Below are 14749 nucleotides of genomic sequence, written 5' to 3'. Positions count from 1 at the left end.
ATTGTGACTATAAATGTTCTGGCTACTTTTTGTCTTAAAAATAATACACTCACAAAGCATTTGTTCTACCTATTTACAAATATGGTTTGCTTGGTCTTGAGCAGACGTGTATTCTGGATCGTATTTTGGAAGATTCCTTCTTTGGGCGGTAAGATGTCGGCCTAAAGCAGGGATAACTTTAGCTGGCTCACGATCTCTGCTATTTGGTTTTGTTGCTCAGCTGGAAAAAAAATAACTTTCACCCAAAATAAACTTTCTTTAATAAACCTTCTTTCATGTATTTGGCTTCGTTGCATTAGCTTGTTGCGAGGCACATTTTCTCAGTTGGACTAAAACAGCGACCAAAGTAGACTTCATAAATAATAATATCATTTCTTGTCTGTAAACCTTTACCCTTAGAGATAGTAAAACGCAATGTGCTTATTTTACGTGTCATAAGCCACTTCAGAGGAAAAATTGCAGATGCAAATAAAGGAGAAGAAAAATAACTGATTGCAAATTTCTTTTAAATGACATATTTTGCAAATTACATTATATATGGAAGGGGATAAAATTAATATATTGGCAAAGCGAGGGTTTCTCAAACCTTTTGCAGCCAGTTTAGCTATGCCCATTTTATAATGGGGTAATTTACTGTGCCAACTAAAATTAAGATGTCTAATCTATTTACATTGTTGTCCCTCTAAAAAGTTTTGACTATTTCCGTCTTGTTCTTTTAAAAAAAAAATTATTCAAACACGTTAACTCCAAAGCATGCACTCCATAGTATTTAAAGGGTTTCCTGAATATGTTTCTAAACACTGGATTACATAATTGTATCTGGGTGTTTTTATGCACTCTGTAGGTTAAACAAAGAAAATTAGTATATATTATTATTCAGGTTTTGCACTCATATAGCTGTGCATTTAACCTGGATCAAATACATTTCTATTCCTACCACAATTGTTCTAACCATGCAGTTTCTACTGGTTTTTATGTTGGGTTGTACAGATGAGCGCCTTCTTAATAATGTTAAAACATCACAAAACATAAAAGAATCAATATATTTTATTTGGCAAAAAGTTAAATATCATTTCAACACAACAATTTGGTCAGTAGGCCATGAGGTAACTATTGCAAAATATACAGTGTATGTTCTGCATAAACATAACTTCCCAGATTTTTATATTTGATACAAATCTACAATAACCAAATGTAGCTTTTTATAGTGTATAATTTATTATCAATAAAATTAAACTTCATTACAATAAGCTTCAAATTATTTGATTAAAATTAAAACGTAAACCATAGGTAGTTACCCTTTTCACATATATGTATAGCTCCGAAATCTGATAACTGCTTACTGGTGCAAAAACAATATTTAAGCTAGTCTGATTATTTACTTTTTCCTTAATATATAGATTATATATACAGCTGACAAAGACAGTACTATATATATCAACTTTTCATACTAAAATGACCTGCTTGGTAATAGTTTGAGAACCATAATTCTTAGATACCCCGGCGATTTTTTTATGATTATTTTTGTTTGTTTAAATTGGTATATATATATAGATATCTCTATATATAGGTTGGGGGTAGATAGATATTACAATCAAAGGTTTACTGTCTAGTTATACAGAAAAGACTTATTACACTACAGAGCTATACTCTATGCAACTTTTATAATAAACAACCTGAGTTCAAATTGAATTCTAGCTTTCACAATCACATCTGGTACAGCACCCAAGCACATAAGTTGAGTCACAAACATAATTACCACAATAAAACACAGTGTTCAAGTATTACAGCAGACCTCTCTCTGCCGCGCAAAGGGCAAATTAAATTAACTACGTAGTCTAAACTCTACAGTCCGTAAATAGTTGTGCATTACAAAAAGGTAGTTTTTTTTGTTTTGTTTTGTTTCTTTGTAAGTGAAGAACAGGTAGAATTATACAAGCCCATAAACAGCCTCCGAGCTAATGCCCCCCTTTTCTTTCCTATTATAAAATTAAAAGTATTACGGTACCTCCGCAGTAGCACTGGCAAACGGATATTTCAATGCTACTGTTACAAGGTACATTAACGATTAGAATTTGCCATGACAAAAAAACGAGGCCTGGGCACAGTTGCATTGTGTGGTGGGGTTGGAGCGGGGGGAGGGAGGATTTTCTTTAAAAAAAAAAGTAACCTGTGTTTCCTCATTATTCATCCTTTGCTCGGTCTTTGTTGATTTTCTTCATTTTCATCCTCCTGTTCTGAAACCAGATTTTCACTTGTCTCTCAGTTAAATTAAGGAGTCTCGCCACTTCGTATCTACGGTCCCTAGTGAGATACATATTGAACAAAAACTCCTTTTCCAGTTCCAGCGTTTGGTGCTTGGTGTACGGACAGCGCTTTTTCCGAGTGGATCTTGCGTGCAGCCAATTTGCAGCTGGATTATCTACAATAAAAGAGCAGGAGAAGTTCAGGGGAGGGAGGAAGCCACGTCGCACCACAGTTTGGTGCCCTGACTTTAAAAGCGTAGGTAGCCTGATATTAGGGTTTACGACATTCCTTTCATTTCAGCAGACATACAGGATGGTTAGGCACAATGGAATCAAAATACAGACACATGGAGAGGTCACATAGAATCGCACGCGGTAAAAGCCCAGCCCCCGCCTACTCTCGCCTTGATATTGTTTATAGAATGTGATTTTAAAATAGACTGTCCCACCTCCTCCTCACCGCCCAGGGAGGACTATTGGGCTTAGAATGTCACCGGGAAAACGTTTCAGTTTTTAATTCTGATCTTCTCCCGTGTCACCACTGTAAGGTTTCAAGGAGATAGCGAGTCACTATACAGCTGGCTCAATTAAGCCTCGGTTGCTTATTCGCCTTATTTGCATACGCATTATTTTGTGCATTAACATTGAGCCTATTGTTCCGTTAGATTTACAGCAAGAAAATGAAGTAAATGAAGAGGTTTCTGTTTTCAACCTTACAGTAACTACCCTGGGCTGTTTCTTGCAAGATAGTCGTGACAAAAGAAGCCAATGCTTCCCAAGGATTTCCCAAAAGTACGTACACGGGGAAACCACGCCTGGCCGAGTTGTGCCTGGACGTTAAGGCATTCTAATTCACGTTTTAAGAGTTTAGACATGCACGGTTTCCTTTAAGATCGAACTACACCCGAGCAACGGCAACTGCTAGTCATTTAGTTAGCCCAAGATGCTAACCTCCCTGCAGCCTGCTCAGAGACCTGAAGTCCATTACCCTTGCAGTTGCACTTACTTGGATCAATCTGTGGTTTTTCTCCGTTTGTCTCATTTTCTCCATTATTTTCAGAGAACGCACCTTCGCTGGGTTGCTTATCCCTATCAGCTGGAGGAGAACCACAAGCATAATCAGACAGAGACAACGTGTGCGTGTCAAACGTGGTACAGTCACCCCTTCTGGCCGACAGCGGTTCAGGTTTAATGCCGTAATGCCTGCTGGAAGGTAACCCAGGGAAAGACAATGAGCCCGGCATAGGCTCGAGCCACGAACGCATGTACCTGCCGTCAGGCGCTGCCATTGGTGCCTGATGATGCACATATGGATGGTACACAGTGGGCACATTATTAGCGCTCGGAGGGTGAACGGGGTTCCAGGAAGTGCTAAAGACTGAAGTTTTCGACTGAAAACTGCATGGGGTGAATTCAGGGTGCTCGCTCAGGGCTGGCTGTCTCGTTGGCGGTGCCAGTGGAGCAGAGGCATATCTGGACTGCACCAGGTCTTCACTCTCGTGAATTATGAAAGAGTCCACATAATAATTGCTGAGCGTCCCTGAAGTCGACATTGCCATTCAACAAACACAGAGCAGGACCTGCTGAAATTATGAAACTGCAGATTTCATGTAACAACTTGGTCCTTGCAAGAAGTACAGTCACCTAATAAGTTGAAGGCTGCCTGTCAGCCCATTGGTTGCCGGAGTCACATGGCAGGGTAGCAGAACAATAAAGTATAAATCACTCCGCAGGCTATTAATGGGTCAGTGTTTTCCAGTCATAATTTTTATAGCAAAGCCATATGTTTTTATGCAAAGGGATATTTGAGTTATACTATAAAGTTTGTTTTAATTGTGGCCAACTGAGATTAAAAGATCAGATTTTGTATTATTACCCTTTTTAAACGGACTATTTTATATCATAATTAATCATCCCATCAGTGGTTCGTGTTCCCAGCAAAAACCTTGTGATCGGAGACCTTCACATAAAATTATACAGTAATTGAAGTAATAAAAAAGCAAAATAGCAGTTGCGGTATACTGTATTTAAATATATATTTATTATATTTCATAAGGAGTTATTGTTTCAGGAGCCACAGGCATGTTATTAAGTCAGTAACTATGAGCATATTCATTTGCATCGCTGTGTTTCACAGCAGTAAAAATTTACGAGAGCTTGGAAAGGTTAAATTATACTATTGTGTTTAGTTTGGGAACTAACTGTAAATAATACTGTTCCGTTTAGTTCCGAGCTAACTGGAGCTGGCAATGAAAAGTCAAATTCATCACAGTTTCTTACCGAAACTAATCTACAGAGTAGCTCCTTACCACACAGACCAGAGGAGGAATATAGAAATATTTTAAATCGATATTTAAATTTGTATTTGTATAGACACCACTAACTAGTCTTGGATCTTGGACTTTTCTGAACAACTGTTTTTTCACATTTAAAGACAACAAACTCCAGTTCGAAATCCCGAATGCACCAGATTCAAAACCACAATAAGAATCTCCAAAAAATTCATTTAACCAGCTACACAAGAATTAATCGATGCATTTGAATTATACTATAAACACTGTGTTCCTTGTAAATTTACCGGATTTCGAAACTATCTTTTAATAGAAGGTGTGAAAGGAAATTTGAACGAATATGCACTCCTGGAACATTGCCAATTACATTATATTAAAACACCTCAGACACACACACACACACACACACACACACAATTATCACAGGAAAAGTATAATTAAAGCGAGTGAAGTAAAATCGACTTTAATAGAACAAATACAGTGGTTGATTTCTCCACCAAATTGTTTGAATGTATTTCAGCTGTTTGAATTTATTTCCACTTTTACGTCTGTTTGCACAGAAGAGCTTTTTAGACCTGCCTTTCTGAAATGTAGCTAATATTATATCTAGAACGGAGCTAAACCAGAACAAGAGAGGAAGAGAGGAGAAAGGGGAGGAGGGGGAGGAGTGTTTATCAAGACGATTAATTCTTAAATATGCACCAAAGCAGCAGGGGGAAAAACATTCTCTTCCTCATCGCCGAAAGGCACCCTTTTTCTCAGCTGTACTGTAAAAAGGGCACTTGCATTATGTTGTATCACATTCTGATTAATCAAATTTATGTGCAAATCTAGGTATTTGCTGGCACGTTCTTTGACTTCTGTGCACAGACTACAGCATCAAAACTAAGCGGAGGGTTACAGTCCTATACCAAAAAAAAGTGATAAGGCTCCCAGATCAAGTCCAGTGTTATGAATTAAACTAATGGCTGAAACATTTGAAAGTATGACAATTGATTTAATTATCTTCTTCTGTTTATGTGTGTGCTGCTTATTTCCTGTTGTTGCAAGGAAAAAGAGACCAATGGGAGGGGGAAAACATCTCTGTCAACTGCATTTGAAAAATATTATTCAGCATAGAGACCAGCAAACGGCAGAGCAACTGCGTAATAATTAAATTCATGTGTGAATATTCTGCATGCAAAAATATGTTTCTCATTAGTTTTACATCACTATTTGGTCTCTCTCGCGCGCTCTGTTTTTGTTTCTTTTCAACTTTTCCCAACAACTACACCAGAAAGCTTACAGAGATGTAATTTTTAACAACAGTTTCTATCCTGATTTGAAATCACAAAAGCTATATGAAACTATTATTTAATACATTAGTCAGAAAACCTAAAAAAAAAAAAAAAAAAAAAAAACACAACCCTAGAGATTGCCCAAGCGAATGGCAATCTGTTCTTTTACAACATTTTTAATGCAAATAACGTTCTATGTACTCATTATAGCTTTTTTTTTCATGAATGTACTGACATACCGCAATAGAAAAACAAGTCTATGTCTATTACTGAAAGACGGAACTCCACGTCATTTGTATTTATTATTGAATCAACTGGGGTGAAATGTGATTGCAGAACTTCCTTTTTCCAGTAAGAAAAATAATCTTAACTCCAGGAGTCCTGGATGTTTGTGTTAGAATTTGGGTACTGAAGCTGCAGCGTGTTTCATTTTTGATTGCTCACACTTATATACATAGACAGAATGTAAAATAATACGGCAGATTCTTAAACACCCTATGTATTCCGAAAATTGCTTGCTGCAGGATTAAAGGAGCATTAGGAGACTGAAAGACACCTAGAGTTAAAATAATAATACATAATAAATAACGTTATTTTCAGGCAGGTTTCTGACTAACACACTCAATATGTTCTCCTTTCTTTTTTCCCCTTTTATGGCGAGTTTTTTTTAAATCAATTTTAAATTCTGATAATCAGGGTATTGAAATTATTAATTTGATATAGTTTGCATCACAAATAATTTTAAACTATAAGAAACATAATCACGTAGACAGTTAGATAGTCACCACCAGGAAAAAATAATATAAAATTGGTCCGTCTATATGGTATCTCGGGGTATTTAGAAGAGAAACAGTTCATCTGTAGTAATTTAAAAAAAGGTTCTGTCCTCCATACCTGTATAATCAGAACTCTAAAGCTGAAATTTAGATTCGATTTTTAAACCCAATGTAACAGAAAGGATATTGCTATTTTTAACTGAAGGAAAATAGTAAATGCAATTTATCTATTAATGCACTATAGAGCTTGCATATAGGCTTTGGCATTTGGATAAATAGTCTGTAGGAATGTTCAGTCTTGATTGAATGGGAATTGCTGGATCGCCTCTTAAAGAACTTATTTCCATTGAAAACTAACTAGTTCCAGAAATTTTAAAATGGAAATTTGTATAGAACTTGAGATAAGTGCTCATGAAATTAGAATTATACACTGAAAATTTTAAATAAAGCAGAGGCAAGCCTATGTACACACGCTATAACTTAGATAGATAGATATACACACACAAACACATAAGTATACATCGTCATACATACAGTGTGTATACAGACATATACACTCAGAGTCATATGTCTGCAATTGAAAGGTTTGACTCTTTCTTTGTAAATGCATCTCTTCCTATGAGAATTTATTATAACACATCTACATAATCCGTGAAAATCCCGTTTCCAAACTATGTTATTCACTGTAGCCTATATGAGCCCTGAAAAGTTTAAAAACGAATGATCAAAAATTATATTCAATTTTAAAATACTTCCCAAGTCCTTGCAGCCAGAAGAAATCTTGATCATGTACGTTAAGGATAAATGTTGTGCCTGTGATCTAAACAAGGGCTGCAGCTTCTATTTCTGTTTGGTCTATGTACACAATAGCCGGCAGCCCTAGATCCCCTGCACAAGGCCCAGTGAGGTCGCTGTTGCTCATTCAGCCTCAATGGAATGTCGGCGCCTGGACACACTGTAATAATGATCGTAACCGAGGCCTTGTGAGCTATAGGGAAATGGGTTTTGGCCGATTTTAAATCACTTCTGGTTACCCCTTCACCTCCGGTAAAGTCCTTTTGTGTAATATATGATTAATCCCTGGACATATGTAGAAGCAGACTTAGATTTTAGGTACACTCAAGGCTGAGATGGACACGAAATAACACAACAGTGTGCAGGCAAAAAAAAGGTGACACAATGACATAAAATATCTTTTTAAAAAATGAGATTCCGTCTCTGGTCTGGTTGCAGTCGCTACCTTTGCTTACTTATATTGACGCTACATTGCAAGGACTCAGGATGACAGAGTGTATGAATATTGGCACGCAATTGAATAGTAACGCATTTAAAAAATCCAGCAAAAACAACAACAACAAAAACAGAACAATTGCTGAGCAGAATGTAAAGCGCACCTGACCTTGAATGGAGACGACAAGATATATTTAAAAATTCCATAAGCAAGCAGGCTTACTCAAGAACTAGCTAACCTTGAAGAGTTCCCCAAGATTTCCCCCTTGGCTGCAACGTTTATTGGGAAGTGAATGAACCTTCGTTGCTGATAGGAAACAATGGCATTGGGACTTGACGCCTACAGATAGCTTCAGCTGTAAGATTTCTTCGGTAGTAAACCAACTCGCACTATCATACCTGGTGATGATTTCAACTGAAGTAATTAAGGCAGTTTCGTGCTGCAGAGAGAAAGGTGGAGCCCCAACAACATGAAACTACCTAAACTACAGAACAGTTCTCAGCGCTCTAATTATTACGCTCCCCATAGCCGTGTTCCTTACGCAAGGATCCCGCTATAAAAATAAAACCAGAAATGTGACCAAAACATTCCACCTCCCCTCGCTCCCCCACAGCCTACACCGCTCACCGACTCCAATCTGACTAGGATTTTTTAAAATGTGTGTGTGTGTGGGGGGGGGTATTCTCTTGTGAGTTTTTCTTCTAATTCTCCATGCACATGAAAAAGTGAAGAAAAGCCGTGCGCGGTAATGGTACATCATAAAAAGCTAAAGACTCGCCATAAGCCCGGGTTAAGTCTATCTCCGCCGCCCCTCCCCCCGAAAGAAAGAATTAGCTGTAGCCGTTATTCAGGCCCTATATTTTGTTTCCCCCTAGTGCAAAACTCTTTAATACTTAGACATGCAGCAAGGAAAGAAAAAGCATATTAAATAAGCCTGACAACATGCAGACAGGTAGAAAGGCAGAGGATACTGATGTGTAAAAGTGGCTAGGACCAGTTTGATAAGGAGAACAAGACCTTAATACCCTCATTTACATGTGCTCACCTTTATGATTTTCTTCTGAGCCATCTGCTAAAGCTAGGTTTTTCACCATCCTTTGGAGTCAAAAACATCAGCATATTTCAAGGTGTTTTATTTTTCCAAAACAAACAAACAAACAAAAAATCAATACGCTACACTCAAGAAATAGTAATTTGCTTCCTCTGTCTATGCAGTTCCTCACTCAACTGAAACCACTCGTCCAAGACAGCAACAATCCAGATATACTAGCAAGTCATAAAACTGAACAAAAGCCGACAAACCTTACTGCACCATTGCTATATGGCCCAGACAAATTACGACCGTCTAGGTAATATTTAAATAGATTCCTAAAGTAATTGCAGGGTGTTTAGGCAACTATTCCTGTTGTAAAAGTTCTTGAAGACATAAAGTAGAACCTGAGGATAAACAGTCACAAAAAGAGGTAAAATTAAAAGGATTCATTCCACGTCTTTTATTCTTCTATGAGAACATAAACATCGTCTTTTCACGCACAGCAGCATTACAATATTAATTTATTCCGATTTAAGGTAAGTACTAGATAGAGCTAGAACTAACATTTATAATAATGATAGAATGCATTTGCTTAAACCAGTATCGTCATTTTTATAATAATAGACATTTATACATATCTGTATTTATATTTTCCCCTTCTTTATTTCTTTTTGCACCTACACGTTTGACCTTTTTTATGCATGTAACTTCACAGTATAAAGGATAGACGGACACATTCTCCCTCGCTCTTTGGCTCAGCAAGTCCTTCTGATGTTCAATGAACTTAGCTAGCAAAAGGGACTATTTTTTTCTCAAGACGGGGGGGATTGTTGTGTGCTTGTCATGCGTTACCAGCGGTAACGTCATGTATAGACAAAAATCCACTAATTCCACATATTTAAGCAAAACTACATTATGGTCAATATCTACAACCAGACAGAGTGGGTGAAATTCAGAGGTAAGTGTAATAATTTAGTCCATAAGCAACACGAGATCTTTTATATCCTTAAAGAGAAAAGGTTTCATTTTCCTGGCCAATTTTAAAGCTTCAGATATTGGTTGTTATGTTAAAGGAAAAGGAAAAGAAAACAGAGGCTAACACCAGTTCCCCTGAAGCCCTTCTTTTAAAGCATGCCTGCATTTAATTATTGGAACTCCTGCCATTTGGAGGGGGAAAAGTTGAGCTCCCATTACATAGAACTATGGCAAGGCTTCAATTATTCATTATTAAGCTACACACGGTCCACATATACCTTTTATCGTTTAAAAGTGTAACGCGCCTTTAACCGGGTTTGCTTACTTTTTCAAGAGGAAAAAAATATATTTGCAGCTCTTGAAATCATATGTCTCTGTTTCAAAGTTAAAGAAGCAAATAACATCAAGGGAATTGTAATGGAACAAGGGCGGCACACACGGAATTTTATGCATCATTATGGCTTTCCCCCCCCCAGAAATAGCTATAAAGAAGTTATGGACATACTGAGAATGTCTAAAATCCTTAATCCATACAGGTGCAGATTACTAAAGCCTAGGAAAATGATACTGGCTCTTTAAACCATAAAAAATGTGCTTATAGGTTTATCAAGAAAAATTAAAGTTGGCTGTGAGCTCCCGAATTCTATTCTCTCTGTTCATTTTCTTCAGTTTCATTCTGCGGTTCTGAAACCAGATTTTAACTTGTCTGTCTGTTAGGTGGACTGTGCGGCTGATCTCTAGGCGACGCTCACGAGTCAGGTACATATTGAATAGAAACTCCTTTTCCAGCTCGAGAGTTTGGTGCTTGGTATAGGGGCATCGTTTCTTTCTGCCACTTTTTGCGGTTAGCCAGTTTGCTGCATTTTCTCCTTTTGAATTGCCTAGTTTTAAGAAAGTAAAAAAGGGACATTACCAGATGACAGAGGCAAAGGGGTTCCTCAAGTTGCGCCCCCTGGTCACAGTTCTAAATTAGGGAGTCCTTGCGGGCACCTCAGCCTCTTGTTTAGAGTAGTCGACGTTTCCTTTAAAAATCTAGCCCCCAAAAGCCCGGAGAGATCATTAAAACTGAACGTCTGTGTTTCCATTTTCCTAATGAAAAGAATGGTTGGCTCCTACAGTGATAGAGATACGTCAGTGGTCAGTTAATTTAATGGAAGTGGCTTTTTAAATGGCTCCCCCGCCCAACCCTTGTGTTGCAGTTCAGTTTATTCTTTTCAAAACTGCGTCAGGAAAAACTGCGGATTTAAACTTTATAAGCGAGCTTTGCAGATGGAAGACAAGATGAGCTATTTCGCCTTATTTCCCGCTTAAGTAGGAAGCTTCTACCCAGTTTTAAAAACAAACTAAGGTCCCTTTGTAGGTGTTTGTTGCTATTATTTAGATATTGGTCTGTTAGTGGAGTGGGTGATGGTTTTGGTTTTCCTTTTTTGTTTAATAGAGCAACTGTATTATATCTAAAAAAATCAATTGTAAAATGATCAGCAACTTAAAAGTCTGACAATATCGCCCACTAGGGTTTTATTTTTGCCTATGGGATCACAATAATAAATAATAACAGCCCTGTTATCTATTGAAGACACTGAAGGATATTCGTGGAGCATTCATCAGTCTAATTTGATAGCAGTTCATAGAAAGAACATTTCAACGCGCCAGTTATTTTGAAAAGCATTCTGGATCGTAAAATATAACTTACCCCGTTAATGGGTTTATTTATTGGCACTGCCTATTGCTTATTTTGGATGCTTTACAAACATCTATGTTATCTCTTAGGCACCCTCACATCAACTGGGAAGATGGATCTCTGTTTTTCTATATGTTTAAACCGCATGCAGGTTAAGGTTTGCCCAGAGCGGAGGCTTTAACATTTAAACTATAGGATGGACATTATTTTTTACTACATCCCCACGCCCAAATATTAAAAAGTTCAGAAGGTCAGTCTGAGCGGCGCTTCTTGCCAGCTCTGCAGGCTGCTCGAATCCTCCTTTCCATTTGTGATGTAACTATCATCCTCACACGGCTTTTATTTGCTTACCTATGGGTTCTTTCTCAGGAGAGTGTTTGCTGCTTTCTGACGGAGCTGGGGAGAGTTCTTCTGCGGTCGAAGACGAAGCCTGGGCGTCTTCCTCCCTCTGGGAGACGCAAGCCAAGGTGTTGGGGGAAGCCTCCTCGGTCTCTGTCCTCCCCGCTTCTGTTGGGACTGAAGGCAAAGATGGAGCCGCATCAAAACGAACTTGGGGCTGCGGTGTGAACTGGGAAGCAACAACTTGCCCAGCATTGTAGCTCTTGGAAGTGCCATAAGCTTGAGACAAGCGGAAGTAGCCTGGGACAGGAACCCCACTAGCGTTGTTCATGGGACAGACCTCAGCGTTTAGCCTTGGAAAAGTAGATAGATCTGTGGCAGCTGCACCTTTAGGACATTTGTCTGAATCATAGAGGCAGTAAGAGTTCTCCTCTTTAATGTTTTGAGCAAAAGAGCAGGAGGTAGCCTGCTGGGTTTCAGGCTCTTCCAGGCGACAGGATCTTGGGGGCTCTAGCCAGACCTCCATCCCTGACATGTAGGGATGAGAAGTGGGGACCATGCTTTGAGCAGCACCTTCATTGCGTTTGCTCAAAACTGGGAAAAGTCCGCAGCTTTGCAACCCATACGACAAATCGGATGCCTGTGGCAAAAAGACACTACTGTTGGGATAGTAGCCGCCGCCTCCTCCTCCTCCGCCTCCTCCTCCTCCTTCCCCTCTGCCTGAGCTGATCAAGGAGTCTACCAAAAAAGAGTTTGCAGCCGGGCTCTCTGAGCATGACATTGTTGTGGAATAATTTGGCGAAGGGAGCCGATAGCCCTTTCTGGCTGACATTTCTTGTGCAAAACATGCTGAATATGATTAGAGATACCCCCGCACCACGGCAAATGCTTACAGCCAATGGAAACCCAAGCCCTACCAGCAACCCCTCCCAGTTTGGTTTCGTATACAGAGAGCTGGTCTCAGGTCGACCTCTGTATTTAGAATATATATGTATATTAATGTGTAATATCTATTTCCATATAGACGCACAGCTAAATCTACCCATATCGATATCTATAGGTAGATATAGGGTATACGTGTATGCGGAGATACAGATGCACGCTGAAAAGTATAAAACAATTTCCTACCTTATTTTAGTGTTAGCATACGTTATACTCTTCTATTATCACATTCACTGCTATAAAGTAGCAGAGCAGTCTGATGTTTATTATTACCTAGGATGAAGCGGGATATAAATAAACCTTTTATTATCACTTCTTTTCCTACAGTTGTGCTTTCCGGAAGTAAGGCGTGCTCGACTCGTTGCACAGCATGTGTTTGTGATGATATTAATAAAGCCAGGAATCCTCTGTTTTTACGGCTGGGGTCTGTGACATTTTATTTGATTGCCTACTTTTTAAAAAATTGTTATTATTTATCACGCACCATTTGACGCTATAAAGGATTCTGGCTTCTGTAGCCTTAAATTATTAAGAAATTAGCTATTCCCAGACTAATATCACCACCAAATGTGAATTACTGTAAACTAGTCTGAAATGTACTAGAGATGAATAGTTGTTGGCTAGAGTACTGAAGAATCAATTAATAACTAATTCCATTGTGGCAGAATATTGTGATTGCATCTTCTAATACTATGGTTCACCTTGGATTTGTCCCTAAATCTGGTTAACATTTCAAATGAAAAGATAGAAGTCACAGAAAGAATCCAAATCTAAACAGTGAAAATGGATTCCCACATGATACCACCCTCCCTACGTGTTTATATATAGGTACTTATGTTTTACATTTTCTCATTTGAATCATTCACTGTGAATCTGTTAAAATGTACCGTCCATTTCCTCAGTAAAATCCTAAAACAACTAATCCTGGGATATTAGACAATGCTGTACAGTCAATGTGTAATTGTAGCGGAGCTCCTAGGCAGAGCGCAGACAGACAGGCATGCAGACGGAGCGTTGGATAGACTTTGTAATGAAATAGCTGGATGATGGTTCACTTATATCATCTCTCATTTATGCTATTTTAAAATCATACAACGGACTTGGAGAAAACATGGTCTTTTGTGCAGGGTCTATAGCTGCGTGGGATTTTTAAATATTTTTAAAGCATTCGGTGACACATGCCCGCTTAGCATATGGGTCTTCTGTTTAAAACACAAAGCTGATCCTCAGATCCTAGAAGCAAAGGATCGGTTGTCTTTGGCTTCCCGATGAGTACAAATAACCGTTTGAAAAATAAATATTGCTCATTAAATCTTAATGCTCGCCTCATTCTGGCACCCAGCTCTGCCATAAAGCCAGCCGTAACCAATAAGAATGCCAAGGAAACAGTTAAAGTGGTCATTTGGCTTCCTTTCTGACCGCGCTTGACTGTGTCAGTCAGAACAGGCAGGCGTTCAGCCATACACTCCTGCAGCGCGTACCCTTGGCGTTCAAAGCATCTAGGAGAATATTACAAGAATAACAGTGTCAACTGTACTCTGTACATTTCCCCTCGATCTATTGATCTGTCGAGCCTCACGTGGTTTAATATTTTAGTGTTTGCCTACAACGAGGAAATTCCTTTCCACATTTTGACATTCCCCTAGACAAGTTATTTTGAAACGTACAGAAAACAGCGGGACACAAATGTTAGTTTCCATGGGCAAATTAAGCTGAAGGGGCCCTCCCAAGGTTCTTTCCCTGTCAGCTGGAAACGCTGTGAGCTGGTAGAGGTTGTTACAACTTTGCAGTGCCCATAAAATCTTTATGGAAATGCTGCTTATTTTTCAAATGTTATCTAATGAGCATTATACCATTGCTTACATACGACTGCCAAGTAGGACGTAATGGTCGAATGCAGTGATCTGGGGACATCAAACAGCCTATCGGAATCCCTCTACTTTTTTCTTTTCCTGCTG

General features: G+C 38.7%; 2 protein-coding genes across 2 annotated transcripts; both read right to left on the bottom strand.

Moving 5' to 3' along the window:
* Nucleotides 1-1029: 1029 nt before the first annotated feature.
* HOXA9 (homeobox A9) lies at nucleotides 1030-3979 on the bottom strand. The gene is made up of 2 exons (XM_054017050.1): nucleotides 3253-3979; nucleotides 1030-2422 (listed from the first exon to the last, which is right to left on the bottom strand). The coding sequence occupies exons 1-2, from the start codon at nucleotides 3803-3805 to the stop codon at nucleotides 2184-2186; spliced, it is 792 nt and encodes a 263-aa protein (XP_053873025.1). The 5' UTR covers nucleotides 3806-3979; the 3' UTR covers nucleotides 1030-2183.
* A 5311-nt stretch (nucleotides 3980-9290) lies between these two features.
* HOXA10 (homeobox A10) lies at nucleotides 9291-12793 on the bottom strand. Its single transcript, XM_054018662.1, has 2 exons — nucleotides 11862-12793; nucleotides 9291-10710 (listed from the first exon to the last, which is right to left on the bottom strand). Exons 1-2 carry the CDS (start codon nucleotides 12679-12681, stop codon nucleotides 10436-10438), a joined length of 1095 nt encoding a protein of 364 aa, XP_053874637.1. The 5' UTR covers nucleotides 12682-12793; the 3' UTR covers nucleotides 9291-10435.
* Nucleotides 12794-14749: the final 1956 nt, after the last annotated feature.

Source organism: Malaclemys terrapin, chromosome 2, assembly GCF_027887155.1.
Source record: "Malaclemys terrapin pileata isolate rMalTer1 chromosome 2, rMalTer1.hap1, whole genome shotgun sequence".
In the NCBI taxonomy this organism is placed as follows: Eukaryota; Metazoa; Chordata; order Testudines; family Emydidae; genus Malaclemys; species Malaclemys terrapin.
The sequence above is the reverse complement of the archived record's forward strand: the minus strand, read 5'-3'. Positions and strand labels throughout refer to the sequence as shown.